Genomic DNA, 13,807 nt, shown 5'->3' with positions numbered 1-13,807 from the left:
TGGCCCACCCAGCACCCGCCTGCTACAGTGCCACAGGTGCAGAGAACACCTTCCCAGGGACCCACCTGTCTCTGGGGCACTCGCTGCTCACAATGTGGGACTGCACGGCACAGGGCCCCTGACAGAAGAGGCGGCTGTTGGGATGGTTGGGGCTGGACTACAACACAGAGGGCACAAACACTGTTTCACCTGTTCCCCGGCCTTCAGGTCCCTGAGAAGACGCAGGGTCATGTGCCAGTGACTCAGATAAGGGGCCCATGTCACCTGCCCTTCTCTTCCAACTCTTCTCTAAGTTTGAAGATGTCAAAACTGAGAAACTGAGGGTGAGGGACCTGTCAGACTGCTCACAACTCCTCTGCTGCCCAGCTGCCACCTTGGGGCGGCACTGCCCTCCCAGGCGGCCACTCAGCTGTCCTCTGAATGATACGTGGGCAGCTGCACGCAGCGGCTGCTCTTGGTCTCATCCCACTGACGTGGGAGCACCACAGTGACCACCACCTGGGCCTCAGCAGAGTTCCAGAAAGATGACAGCCACGAGTCCAAGCCACAAGCTCAGAGTCACTCTGGCTGGAGCCCCTCAGGGCCAACCTCTCAAGCCCCTCCCAGCTCCTCTACACCCTCCGCCCTATGGGGGCTGCTGGGTGACCCTGGAGGCATAGAGGAGAGGCAGGGGATCTGTGGCTCTGGGATGGATCACACCCATGGCACCTGGGAGGCGACTTCTCTGCTGCTGGGTCTCCCTTCCTTCTTGGGGTCGTTGTAAACCAATGTTTGATTCATTCTCACTTCGTTTGACCAAATTTCAAAAGGGGCAAAAAACAAAGTTGAAAAGTAGCAAGCAGACACGGGAAGAACTGCAAATTCAGGCTGGAGGGGTAGAGGGGAGACGGACCCAGGGCCCAGAGAAGGATGTAGGAAATGCTGCCTGCACTTACTGGTGACATTTTATCTCAGGGGGTGAGAAGCATCAGTGGTATTCTGTTCCTTATGCTTTTCTCTGCACATCTAAAATCTGCTTAAAAGTTTTGGGCCAGCTGGGTGTGGTGGCTCATGCCTGTAATCCCAGCACTTTGGGAGGCCGAGGCCGGCAGATCACCTGAGGTTGGGAGTTCAAGACCAGCCTGACCAACACGGATAAACCCCATCTTCACTAAAAATACACAAAATTAGCCGGGCGTGGTGGCGCATGCCTGTAATCCCAGCTACTCGGGAGGCTGAGGCAGGAGAATCGTTTGAACCCGGGAGGTGGAGGTTGTGGTGAGTTAATATCGCACCATTGCACTCCAGCCTGAGCAACAAGAATGAAACTCCGTCTAAAAAAAAAAAAAAAAAAAAATCGGCCGGGCATGGTGGCTCACAGCTGTAGTCTCAGCTACTAAGGAGGCCAAGGTGGAGGACTGCTTGAGCCCAGGAGGTTGAGGCTGCAGTGAGCTGTGATGGCACCACGACACTCCAGCCTGGGTGACAGAGCGAAACTCTGTCTCAAAACAACAGCAACAACAGTTACATCAGCAAAAAACCAACAGAAAATCATGCCTCTGGGGTCCCTTCCCACGCTGGATGCAAATGAGGTGTTACTGGGTGCCCAGACAGATTAGTTCAGCCGCAGAGTAAAGAGCTGCCTCCAGGATCCTCCCTTTCTAGGCAAAGACAGACACCGCCTCGCCATCCGCTTGCAGTTAAGAATCAGGTCGGCTAAAAAATTAGCTGGGAGTGGTGGCGGCGGGCGCCTGTAGCCCCAGCTACTTGGGAGGCTGAGGCAGGAGAATGGCATGAACCTGGGAGGCGGAGTTTGCAGTGAGCCAAAATCGAGCCACTGCACTCCAGCCTGGGTGACAGAGCCAGACTCTGTCTCCAGGAAAAAAAAAAAAAGTGAAGTATGAAGTTATCCAAGTATCTGATGATCGACTTTTCTGTTAGTGAACTGGCCATATGCTGCATACACTCAGTGCAGATTTCAGGAGAAATCCAGCCAAGGCCGGCCGGGCGTGGTGGCTCACACCTGTAATCCCAGCACTTTGTGAGGCCAAGGCGGGCGCATCATGAGGTCAGGAGGAGATCAAGACCATCCTGGCTAACACGGTGAAACCCCGTCTTTACTAAAAATACAAAAAAATTAGCCGGGCGTGGTGGCAGGCGCCTGTAGTCCCAGCTACTCAGAAGGCTGAGGCAGGAGAATGGCATGAACCTGGGGGGCGGAGCTTGCAGTGAGCGGACATTAAGCCACTGAACTCCAGCGTGGGCAACAGAGCAAGACTCCATCTCAAACAAACAAACAAAAAATCCAGGCAAGGCTTGACAGAACAAGACAGCACTTTCCTGCAAGAGTCATCGGACAGAGAGGGTGAAGCTCCAGCACGTCCAGCAGCACCAACACTTACTTCTCTTTCTGTGTCCAGACCAGGTGTGAGTTTTCCAGTCCAAGGGTGTCATCCTGAGTGAAAGGAGCCTCAAGTTTGCTGGCCATGCTAGGACTTAGAATCCTGTGCGTCTGTGGATCCCGCAGAGGTGTCTGAAAAGTCACCTGTTGGGGAGTGAGGAGGAGAGCACCTATTCATTAGTTCAAGCTGTTACAGCCACACCAGCAGTGTCCTGCAGCTCAGAGGTCACCAAGAAAGCAGGCCCTAGGGCAACCTGGCCAGCCACACACTGTACAGGTCACACTTACCTTCATAGCTTTGGCCAGGTTCTTGGGTGGCACATTTTCCTTCTGTGACACACGAAGAACAGACGATCTTCCGGTAACTTCTGGTGGCGAAAACAGGAAGTCACAATTTTCTGTATTTTTTTCATTGCTGACATTTTTGTCGTTTAAGACCTGCAGACTCATTCTGGAAAAGCAGAACATGTTTGTGTCAGTGTGAGGGCAACACTACCACATTGTCCAGACACAGACGTGACAGCTGCCGCAAGGGGCACGACCACTTCCCACACAGGTGTGCCCATTGCTCTGGAACTCACACCTCCCACACGTGTCTCTTGGCAGAGAAAGCCTCAGACTGAGTCCCCATCTTGCTTCAGAGACTCACTCTCCAGCCTGGCAGGGGGAGCCATGGGCAGCACTGCTGCTTCCTGGGACCAAGAGCTAAAGGGCCTTCAGGCTGAGATGGTGAGAAAGAAAACCCAAGCCTGCATAATCTCTACTGCTGTATTACTACATCAGGCGGAAGTCAAGAGACAGAAAAGCCCTGGCCTATAAGAAACCCAGAAGAGCCAGAGGAAGCCCTGGTCTCCCCACAGGCCTCTGCATGTGACGTGAGGCAGGACCGGGCAGTAGAGGGCAGAAAAGCAGGACAGCAGCTCTGGTCTGCTCTCTCCCACCGGGCTAGGCAGCGGGACAAGACCAGGCTGAGAGGGTGAAGGCCCAGAGGAGGAGCTGGGAGATGGTGCGCAAACAAGGGAAGTCCAGAGCTGAGCAACAGGTGCCAAGGAACTTCCACATCAGAGCCTCCAGTCAGTCCCAGGTTCCAGGGCCGCCCAGGTCCTCATGCCGGTCACCCACACACTTGCCACCCTTTCTGTCTACAGCGTTCCCAGTCTAGGGAATGACGTAGGCAAAAAGGCTGCCAGAGAGAACCGAGTGCCGACCAGGGCAGGAACCCCACGGGCACCTGGTGGTGGAGGGGGACCTGGGGAGGCTTTGATTTGAAGAAGAGCAAAGTTGGGGAGGGTCCTGGAGAAGAGGGAGGGGGCAGCCCCGGCAGGTCGGTGCTGCAGCTTGAGAAGCCCACTGTGGTGCTGTGTGTGGGTGGGGAGGTTAAGAAGCAGGAGGGAAGCAGGGAAACTACAGGCTTCTGGAGCCCAAGGAGTAGATGCCAGACCAGACCCGGGCCTGGCCACTGGCACATACGTGACTTACGGACGACGCTTAGGTTTTCGCCCTGAATAACTGGGTACAGGGCAGGGGAAGGGGTGCTGGATCGCTGGGGGACCCGCAATCCTGGAACTCATGGAGAAAGTGACTCGGAGGAAGCCTTCTGGCGGCCTGGAGGAGCTCGGGAGAGCTGCAGACACAGCCTTAGTCAGGAGGGGCCTTTACTGACTATGGAGGCCCGGGAGGGGCTCTGGGCAGAGAAGGGACCGGCCCCAGGCTGGTGCTTTGGTGCTACTCTGGTGCACAAGAGGGATGCGGTGCGGGGGGAAGGTGGAGCGGCGCAGCAGGTGCGGGGAAGCGGTAGGGGCCCAGGTGTCCGCCGCAGGTGACCTAGATGGAGTTGGCCCCAGGACGGAGGCCGGAAGGGACCAAAGAACAACAAGAGGGTCCGCGTGCTGGGAGCCAACAAAGAGCCAAGGTGGGCGACCGAGAGGAGAGGATCGAGGAGAGCAAAGCACCTCGGGGCGCCCGCTCCGCCGTCGGTCTTGGCCCAGCTCTAGCCGCCCCTGGCCACCGTCCAGGGGGCCCAGCCCGGCGGTCGGTCTAGGGCCGGGTCCCATGACAGGGCGCGGTACAGGCTCTGGCGGCGGCCCCAGGAGGAGCCGTGGGGGACGCTTCCCGGGGAAAGCGGCGGCCGGGGCGGGAGGGCGAGTGCCGAGGGCGGGGCGGGGCGGGGCGGGACGGCCTCGCGTCCCCAGGACCCCAGCCTCCCCGCGCCGTGTAGCCGCTCTCCTACCTGCCCGCCCGCCCGTTGCCGGGCTCTGAGCCCGCGCCGCCGCCACCAGGAAGGAGGGGTCCGCGTCTGCTCCACGCCGGGGGCCAAGCCTGGCTGCTACCGCCGCCGCGCTTCTAGCTCTTGATGGCCGCCTGCGCGCCGGAGTTTCAAACGCCGACGGTTGCCTTCGCGCGGCCAATCAGCGCGCGGCCGGGGGCAGGACCGCGGACGTCCAATGGGAAGCTGTGCCTCGCCGGCTCCGCCCCCCGCCCCCCCCCCGCTCGTGCGCCGACGGTTCCGTTTCCGGAGTGGAGGGCACGCCAGGGTGTCTGAAGCTGAGACCGCGGGCTCGCAGTCGACCCATGAATTTCGAGTTCCGCAGCTGACGCTACTGGGCGGGGCTTCATGGCCAGGGCCTCGCTCAGGCCTAAGTTTCCCCACCTGTGCTCAATGCACAGGTGCGGTGCCGCCTCCAGGGCCGGCCGTGAAGAGAGGCCGCACCCGCACGGGGACTGCATCTCCCAGAGCGCCCCGCGAGCGGCCGGGCGGCGGGACTCCACGTCCTAGAGTGCCCCGCGGGCGGCCAGGCGGCGGGACTCCACGTCCTAGAGTGCCCCGCGGGCAGCCGGGCGGCGGCCGCCGCAACCGACAGGTCCGGGACTGGGCGCTGCGGCCTCTTCCGCGCGCCGGGGCGGGGGCCTTGCCCGACAGCTTCCCGGCGGCTGCGGGATGGACAGCCCCGAGGTGACCTTCACTCTCGCCTATCTGGTGTTCGCCGTGTGCTTCGTGTTCACGCCCAACGAGTTCCACGCGGCGGGGCTCACGGTGCAGAACCTGCTGTCGGGCTGGCTGGGCAGCGAGGACGCCGCCTTCGTGCCCTTCCACTTGCGCCGCACGGCCGCCACGCTGTTGTGCCACTCGCTGCTGCCGCTCGGTGAGGCTGCTCGGGCCGGCCAGCCGCATCCTCTCCTGCGCAGGGCTTGCTGGGAGGTCAGGAGGAGGCCTCCGCCAGCTCCCCGAGGCCCCGAAAGCGCCTGGGCGCAGCTGGGGAGAGGCGCCGGTCCTCATCCAGAGGGACCGCGGCGTGGGCTGAGCGCGCTTAGGGGCGCCGCCGGCGCTGACTTGCAGGTGACGGGAACCCAAGTTCAGAACCTTGGGCAGGGGATGCTCCGGCCCACCAAGTCCTGAACCGTCACGTGCCTGGGGGTTGCAAGGCCAAGCAGCCTTTGCTTGTCGTGGTTGGGGGCAGTGGCCAGGAGAAGGCAACTGTTGATTGAGTCCAACGGAAGGGGTCGGAGGGGCTGTGTGGAGGGTGGCACTGCACTAGGCCTTGGAAGGTGGATGTGGAGAGAACAGGCGGATTTGGAGGCAGTTCCAGTTTGGGGGCGCCACAGGGGCAGAGGCTGGGGAGGGCCTCTGTGCAGTGCAGGTGGGACGCTCAGAGTTGTCCAGGGTGCTGGGCTGGGCCCCAGGTGCTAGCTGGGGCTCTGGAAGGTCCCTCTCTCAGCTGGTTGGATGACGGACAGGTGGGAGGTGGGGGGTGCAGTGGCTGGAGGGGTACCTCTGGAGGACACGGGGGCAGACGCAGCCCTGGGAGGACAGATGGCCAGTGGCTGGCCAGGTCTGCCACTCTGGGGATACAAGAGGGGTGACCCTCCACATCCTGGTGTGAGGATGCAGCTGCCTGGGCCCAGAAGAACTGGAGGCAGGTGTGGGGTGGAGGCGCCCAGGCCTGCCTCATGGAGAGGGTGGACTGGGGGCCCACTTGTGAGATGGGTGGGGCTGAGTGGGGCTGGGGCCCTGACCAGGCCACTTTCTAGGGCTACTGGGTGGGTTTCTGTAGCCCTTCCAGCTGCACCCTCCCCAGAGGCCTGTGAGGGACAAGTGAATCGTGGCAGCCACACCTGGAGCAGACAGCACAGCTGGCCTCGCAGTCGGATGTCAAGCTCTTTTTATTTTTAACTTAGTTTGAAAGTTTTCAAGCTTTATTAGGTATTAGTTACCTATTTTATTTTTATTTTTACTTTTTGAGATGGAGCCTCCCTCTGTCACCCAGGCTAGAGTGCAGTGGCGCGATCTCGGCTCACTGCAACTTCAGCCTCCCGGGTTCATGCCATTCTCCTGCCTCAGCCTCCTGAGTAGCTGGGACTACAGGCGCCCGCCACCACGCCCGGCTAATTTTTTGTATTTTTTTGTGGAGATGGGGTTTCACCGTGTTAGCCGGGATGGTCTCGATCTGACCTCGTGATCCGTCCGCATCGGCTTCCCAAAGTGCTGGGATTACAGGTGTGAGCCACTGTGCCCGGCCCCTAGTTACCTATCGTTATATGTCACGTTACCTTGAAATGCAGTGACTGGGCCAACTCCAAATGTGGACTATTACTTTTTGCCAACTGGAACCTGCTGGTGCAACTCCTCACCATCTCCATGGCTTATTTGGACCTTCAAATTGTCCCCGATCTGGCCAGCAGGGCCCTGAAGCTGGCTCCGTGTCCTCTGGACATGTCCCATCATTCTTTGAGACTTGCTTCCTTTCTCGCACATAACTTCTCAGCTCTGGGATGGGCCACATTTGATCAGCCTCCTCAGAGCGGGTGAGATTGAGAGACTGAGATCCTGTCCAGGCAGCTGCCCTGGCAGGCCAGGGGTCAGCTCTGCCTGAGGTAACACCTGATTGTGTTTATTTTTCCCTTTCTAGGCTTTTGTAGTTTTTTCAATACTTACGTATTGTGTGAAACTAAAGCAGCAAATTAAAAACCTTTTCCCCTAATATATCCTGCCTTTGCCACAGGCAGGGAGAGAGTGGCCGGCTGGGGAAGTGCAGAGTGGGTAAAGCCCAATTACCCTGGGAGCTGACCCTGGAACCCGGGCAGAGGGCCAGGTCCAGGGCTGTCGGGGGTTGGACAGCGGCCTGGCACTCACTTTCCCCTGAGGCTCACCCTGTCCTTTGCAGGCTACTATGTGGGCATGTGCCTTGCGGCTTCAGAAAAGCGGCTCCACGCCCTCAGCCAGGCCCCTGAGGCCTGGCGGCTCTTCCTGCTGCTGGCCGTGACCCTCCCCTCCATCGCCTGCATCCTGATCTACTACTGGTCCCGTGACCGGTGGGCCTGCCACCCACTGGCGCGCACCCTGGCCCTCTACGCCCTCCCACAATCTGGCTGGCAGGCTGTTGCCTCCTCCGTCAACACTGAGTTCCGGCGGATTGACAAGTTTGCCACCGGTGCACCAGGTGCCCGTGTGATTGTGACAGACACGTGGGTGATGAAGGTAACCACCTATCGAGTGCACGTGGCCCAGCAGCAGGACGTGCACCTGACTGTGACAGAGTCTCGGCAGCATGAGCTCTCGCCAGACTCGAACTTGCCTGTGCAGCTCCTCACCATCCGTGTGGCCAGCACCAACCCTGCTGTGCAGGCCTTTGACATCTGGTAAGAGTGTGGTGCCTGCGGGGTGCGGAGGGCACATGGCAGGCCAGAGCCAGGCTCTGGCGCCACGACCCCTGGGAGGTGCTGGGTGTAGCCGGTGTGGACTCCAACACTCCTGGGCTTGTGTGACACCAGGCAAGGTGTCCACAAGACACCAGTCACTGAGCCCTCCCGCATAGCCCTCCCTCGGGTCCCCCTGCACTCTTGGCCTCCCCTTCCACTCCCTGGAGCCACCTCCCCCAGATTCTTGGGGAGCACTCAGGACAGTGCAGCCCTCAGGCTGGACAGCTGCCTTGCTCCTAGGTCCGCCCCATGCCTAGGCTGGGCCGTCTGGCACTGGGTCCGTGGGCTCTGGCTTTAGGGCCATCTCTCCTGGTTGGTCCTGGTGCGACAGCTGCCCTGTCACTCCTTGGGGTGTGGCCTCCATCTTCCGCTCCCTTTGCCCTGCAGAGGGGCCCAGCAGCTCTCCTCCCTGCAGGCTGAACTCCACTGAGTACGGGGAGCTCTGCGAGAAGCTGCGGGCACCCATCCGCAGGGCAGCCCATGTGGTCATCCACCAGAGCCTGGGCGACCTGTTCCTGGAGACGTTTGCCTCCCTGGTAGAGGTCAACCCGGCCTACTCAGTGCCCAGCAGCCAGGTGGGGGGCCTGGGCCAGGGCCGGGTGGATGGGTGGGTGCCCACGGGCGTCTGCCTGGGCTCCTGGTGACGCTCCACCTGCCCGCAGGAGCTGGAGGCCTGCATAGGCTGCATGCAGACACGTGCCAGCGTGAAGCTGGTGAAGACCTGCCAGGAGGCAGCCGCAGGCGAGTGCCAGCAGTGTTACTGCCGCCCCATGTGGTGCCTCACCTGCATGGGCAAGTGGTTCGCCAGCCGCCAGGACCCCCTGCGCCCTGACACCTGGCTGGCCAGCCGCGTGCCCTGCCCCACCTGCCGCGCACGCTTCTGCATCCTGGATGTGTGCACCGTGCGCTGAGTGGGCTGGGGCCTTGAGGTGACTGTGTCTCCCCCCAAAGCCACAGGGCAGGGAAGGGGGTGGCTGGGCCTCCTGGCTGGCAAAGGGCTCTACTTAAAGCACATGATCTAGAGCAACTGGCCTCTGCCCTGGGTCTGCAGAAGGCTGAGGACTTTTGGTTAAAAGCAATCCTCATGAAAACACCCCACCCTGCTTGGCAGCCAGGGTACAAGTCCTGGGCACCTCCTCTTTGCCTCCCTCCTGCCCCCTTCCTGCTGGTGGGGGCAGATCCTGCACACACAGACACAGCGTCTGCCCCCGAGCCATTCCCTGGAGACACCAGGTGGTCGTCATCTGGGCCATTTGCCTTACTTCTCTGGAGCATACCCACCCTCAGTTACGTGCTAGACCTGGACCGCATTCTCCTGCCCTGTCCTGGAGCTGGCCCCTGGCTGCCTGGAGGACCCTGGGTAGGTCCTGAGGGTGGGATGAAGAGGGCACTGCTGTGGTGTGGGAGCAGTCCTGGGGCTTCCTGGTGGCTGTGACCAGTTGAGGGGCTGTTCCTGGGTGGGGTGGCAATGGGAGGACAGGTCAGAGCGCCCTCATTTGTGGGGCTGCCCCTCCGGGTTTCTCATCCTGTCCTTGGTGCCTTTTTCTGCCCAACAAGTCCAGGGAAGGCCGAGGCCTCAGACTCCTGGGTAGGGGTGGGGGTTTGAGTTGAGGACCAAAGTGCCATAGCGACATCCAGAACACAAGCCCACCAGGGGTCCAGCCCAGGCTACCCACTCCCCTAGGGTCTCCCAGGCTCAGAAGGGGATGCACGCCCCCTGTGGTCAAGCCTCTGGTGGGCGTCTTGCCCAGTTCCTGATGGTTCAAGGGGAGGGGGGATGTTGGCCAGGCCCCAGGGCACAGCCCTGACACAGGTGTGGCTACTGGAGGGGCCTTCATACCTGCGGCCCCAAAGCCCCTGGGCTTGGCTGTTTGAGGCAGAGGTGATGGACTCAGGGGGCCTGACACTTGGGATTTGGGAGGCTTCCTAGAGCGCTCAGCAGGTGAAGGCAGCAGGGGCCATGGCCGGGAGCCAGGCCTAGCTTTGACCTGAGTTTTAAGGGCTGCCAAAGAGGGGCAGTGGGTTGGGGTTGTTTTTACTACAAAATAAGTTACTTAGTTTTATAAAGACAAACCGATTGTAGACAAATGACACCATATTTAATAAAATTTAGTCTGAAGTGATGTACTGTGTTTTGTGTTGCCCGATATTAAAACCAAACTTTTGTCATAGTTGGAGAATGGCCTGGGGGTATTGGAGAAGCCACCTTAGAGGTGGAATTGCGTGCGTGGCGTGCTTTGTTCAGAATAAGGAGGAAAAAACCCATTGGTTGGGAGGCGGGTGCAGTAGGAACCTTCCCCTCTGATTTCTGGTTGGGGACTCTGGGGTCTTGAGAACCCCTGACCTAGGGCCATCTGCAGGAGCAGGGTGGGAGGGGCAGAGACACGTCCTGGGGGACGTCACTGTGTGGTCGCCACTGTGGCTGCTTCCAGATGCAGGAACTGATGTGGGGACACATGGGTAGCCAAGGAGTGAGCAGCCTTTCGGGTTCACTTATGTTTGCAGCTGCGTCCTGTGAGGACACCAGGCTGTCTCTACTGATCTCACTGTGGGTCAGGGTGGCCCAGGAATTGCCAGCCGAGCACCTAGGGCAGCCAAGACAGCACCCCGGGGTTCCCCACAGCACTGGGCCCTCAGGTGAGCACCCCAGCAACCGGACAGTGAGTGCTTGCTGCCTTTTCCCCATTCTGCTTCTTGACCCACAGGACGGTTCTTGGGGAAACAGTACACGTAATCCTATTGAAAGATATGACAGTGGGCTCTAGTTTCCTGCGCTACGAGTGTCTTCAGATTCTTTCCAGCCTGGTACTTTCACTGGCATTCTTTTGCATACACAACCAGGCGCTGCTTTAACCAACAACAGAGATCCAGTGAGCATCTACTGAGGGGCTGTTATGGGCCCTGACTGTGCCAGGCCCTATGGCTCACAGGCACTTGGGACTCTTTGGCTCTGTGCTGTTAACTTAGAGAAGAGTTTATTTCTTCTAAAAAGTTACAGCCTGACGAGACTCGCTTGAACCTGGATAGCAGAGGTTGCAGTGAGCCGAGATCGCGCCACTACACTCCAGCCTGGGCGACAGAGTGAGACTGTCTCAAAAAAATAAAAATAGTTAACAGCCTGCAAGATGGCCATCCCTCAGACTGGAAAGCACAGCCTCTGGCCAAGACCAGAGATGGGCACTTCAGAGGAGGAGGAGGGGTTGGGGCAGGAGGTTTATGCTGAATGGGTTGGCTAAACTTGCATATTCAGCAGGTGACAGGAGGAGCTATGAATATTCATGAAGGCAGTCCTGACGCATGCATCCTGAACAAACATACAATCTACATTCACTTTGGGTGGAGACTTAACATTTAAATGTATTATAATGAGGTTCTACACAGGCCAGAAGTGGTCCATTACTGTGGTCTCTTATCTGGACCAAGTTACTGAAATCAGTCTCTTGTCCAGTGAAACTGTAGTTATGGCTGGTGGAATAGGGGCTGGGGGATCAGTCAGCATCCAGTGGAACTGCAAATTGGTTTTTATTGTTTTGAGACAGGGTCTTACTCTGTCGCCCAGGCTGGAGTGCAGTGGCGCCATCTGGGCTCACTGTAGCCTTGACCTCCCAGGTTCAAGGAATCCTCCCACTTCAGCTTCCGAGTAGCTGGGATCACAGGCACACACCACCACGGCCGGCTAATTTTTTTGATTTTTAGTAAAGATGAAGTCTTGCTATGTTGCCCAGGCTGGTCTCGAATTCCTGAGCTCAAGCAATCCTCCCACCTCAGCCTCCCAAAATGCTGGGATTACAGGTGTGAGCCACAGTGCCTAGCCTTTTTGTTTAAGTTTTTTGTAAAGATAGGGTCTCGCTGTTGCCCAGGCTGGTCTTAAACTCTGGACCTGAAGCAATCCTTTTGGAGGCTTCAGCCTCCCAGTGTTGGGATCACAGGCATGAGCCATCATCTCACCCACTGCACTGTTCCAATATTGCTTAGCTCAAGGCCAGTGCTTATTGAGCTACTAAGAGGAAAAGAAAAGCAGTGTGGCAGTAGGAATATAGTTTAAATGTAGGGTGTGTGACTTAACCCTTGCCTGGCATTACCTTAGGTCCTATTCATAATTTGGTATCTTATTGCCACTGGTGTCCCCTTGACCGCAAGGGGGTCCATTCAGTTGTTGGGGGCTTAGGATTTTAATTTTTTTTGAGACAGAGTTCCGCTCTTGTTGCCCAGGTTGGAGTGCAGTGGTGCAATCTTAGCCCACTGCCTCCTGGGTTCAAACAATTCTCCTGCCTCAGCCACCCGAGTAGCTGGGATTACAAGCATGCGTCACCATGCCGGGCTAATTTTGTATTTTTAGTAGAGACAGGGTTTCTCCATGTTGGTCAGGCTAGTCTCGAACTCCCAACCTCGGATGATCCTCCCGCTTCGGCCTCCCAAAGTGTTGGGATTACAGGCGTGAGCCACCGCGCCCTGCCAGGATTTTATTTTTAGTTTACAGTGTTGAGGGTTATGGGATGCCCAGGGCCTGGGGAGGAAGGGGACAGGATGTGTCCGTCCCAGTCTGAGGATAACCTTTTCGAGTTCAAAAGGGGGCGGTGGACGCACCAAGGCACAGTCCTGAGGGCAGCAGGTGCAAAAGTCGGGCCCTCCCAGAGGTGTAAGGCCTTAGAGGGATCCCAAGCATCCCTGGGGCTCAGCCTCCTGGACCTGACCCCACTGCCCACTCTTTTGGCTGGTTCCACTCTCCCCTGCATCCCTCACGTTGTCCCCAACAGGAAGCTGTGGGAACCTGTTCTCAGGTGTAGTGCACCCGTTGGGGTTCTAGTTGGCTGGATCCGCGGGGCCGTTAGCTGCAACTGCGACGGCGGGGAAGCGGGACGGGATGGTGCGGATCTACAGGACCTCGCCTCCAGGTGGAACCTACCTGCTGAGCCAGGGATTCTTCAGGATACAAGCCCAGTCAACTCCAGGCAGAGGGTGGGAGCGTCATGCACCGGCGACACAGTGGAGGACGTCATGGACGGGCAGGGAGGCAGCGGCAACCGAAACTAGCGGCTCAGTCGGTGGCCGGTGTGCGGCCAACGGCCAGGGCAGTGGGACCGGAAAGACTCAGTGTAGTTGTCAACTATTGCTACCTAAAAGGTTACTCCAAAACTTTAAGCGGCTCAAAACAATAGACGGCGCGTACGGGGCCTGCAGCGGCCACGGGACCGTGGGAAGCAGTCAGTACCCGCCACAGGCCGCGCCTTCCGGGTTCCGGGTTCCCGCCAGGGAGGAGAAACGCCCCCACCTGGGCAGGAACCAAGCAGAGCCGCGCTCCACCCAGGCCGGGACCAATGGGAGATGCGCCACGACCCAGGCCGAGAAACGTGCCGCTTACCCTTCCCCCACGACCTGCGCCGCGTCGCGCGCGGCCGAATCTCCCGCCAAAGCTGCCCCCGCCCGCCAAGGCGCGACCTATCAGCGTCGCAGAGGCCCGCGGCGGCCCGGCCGCCTCAATCCCGCGGGTGGGGGCAACCTTTTCCTCAGGCCTCTCCTCAGCCCACGGCGTCCATCTGGCTCCCGAGCCGAGGGCCGGGCAGTCGGGCTTCGCGGCTGCCCGCGGTCCCGAGGCCTCGCCCTAGCCCCAGTCGGCTCGCGAGGCGCGCGCAGCTGAGTGGACCCCTGCGGCGTGGCCCGATGGTCTCGCCCGACCCGGCGCGCGCGGGAGGCCGAGGGGCGGGGCCCGGCGCCCACATAAAGGCGGTT

General features: G+C 59.3%; 2 protein-coding genes across 9 annotated transcripts in view; one reads left to right on the top strand and one right to left on the bottom strand.

The window, feature by feature from the left end:
• Positions 1-13,803, bottom strand: part of TACC3 (transforming acidic coiled-coil containing protein 3) — a 32,837-nt gene extending 19,034 nt beyond the window's left edge. For 3 of the 7 annotated variants that reach the window (XM_055384325.2, XM_063705054.1, XM_055384330.2), the window contains exons 1-3: positions 4,611-4,867; positions 2,669-2,831; positions 2,382-2,524 (exon numbers count right to left, since the gene is read on the bottom strand). In XM_055384325.2, coding sequence (XP_055240300.2) covers positions 2,382-2,524; positions 2,669-2,830 — 305 coding nt within the window. In that variant the 5' untranslated portion in view covers position 2,831; positions 4,611-4,867. Of the gene's footprint in view, positions 1-2,381; positions 2,525-2,668; positions 2,832-4,332; positions 4,511-4,610; positions 4,868-12,983 lie in introns of those variants that run through there. The other 4 variants (XM_055384328.2, XM_055384326.2, XM_055384329.2 and 1 more) reach the window with 4 other exon arrangements.
• TMEM129 (transmembrane protein 129, E3 ubiquitin ligase) lies at positions 4,895-10,200 on the top strand. 2 transcript variants are annotated; one of them, XM_019025361.4, is made up of 4 exons: positions 4,895-5,523; positions 7,543-8,017; positions 8,493-8,652; positions 8,740-10,200. In XM_019025361.4, exons 1-4 carry the CDS (start codon positions 5,319-5,321, stop codon positions 8,986-8,988), a joined length of 1,089 nt encoding a protein of 362 aa, XP_018880906.1. In that variant the 5' UTR covers positions 4,895-5,318; the 3' UTR covers positions 8,989-10,200. The 2 variants fall into 2 exon arrangements, with proteins under 2 accessions (XP_018880906.1, XP_018880907.1); XM_019025362.4 differs by lacking the exon at positions 8,493-8,652 and having other exon boundaries at positions 5,319-5,523.
• Positions 13,804-13,807: the final 4 nt, after the last annotated feature.

Source organism: Gorilla gorilla, chromosome 3 (genome assembly GCF_029281585.2).
Source record: "Gorilla gorilla gorilla isolate KB3781 chromosome 3, NHGRI_mGorGor1-v2.1_pri, whole genome shotgun sequence".
NCBI classification, from domain to species: domain Eukaryota; kingdom Metazoa; phylum Chordata; class Mammalia; order Primates; family Hominidae; genus Gorilla; species Gorilla gorilla.
The sequence above is the reverse complement of the archived record's forward strand: the minus strand, read 5'-3'. Positions and strand labels throughout refer to the sequence as shown.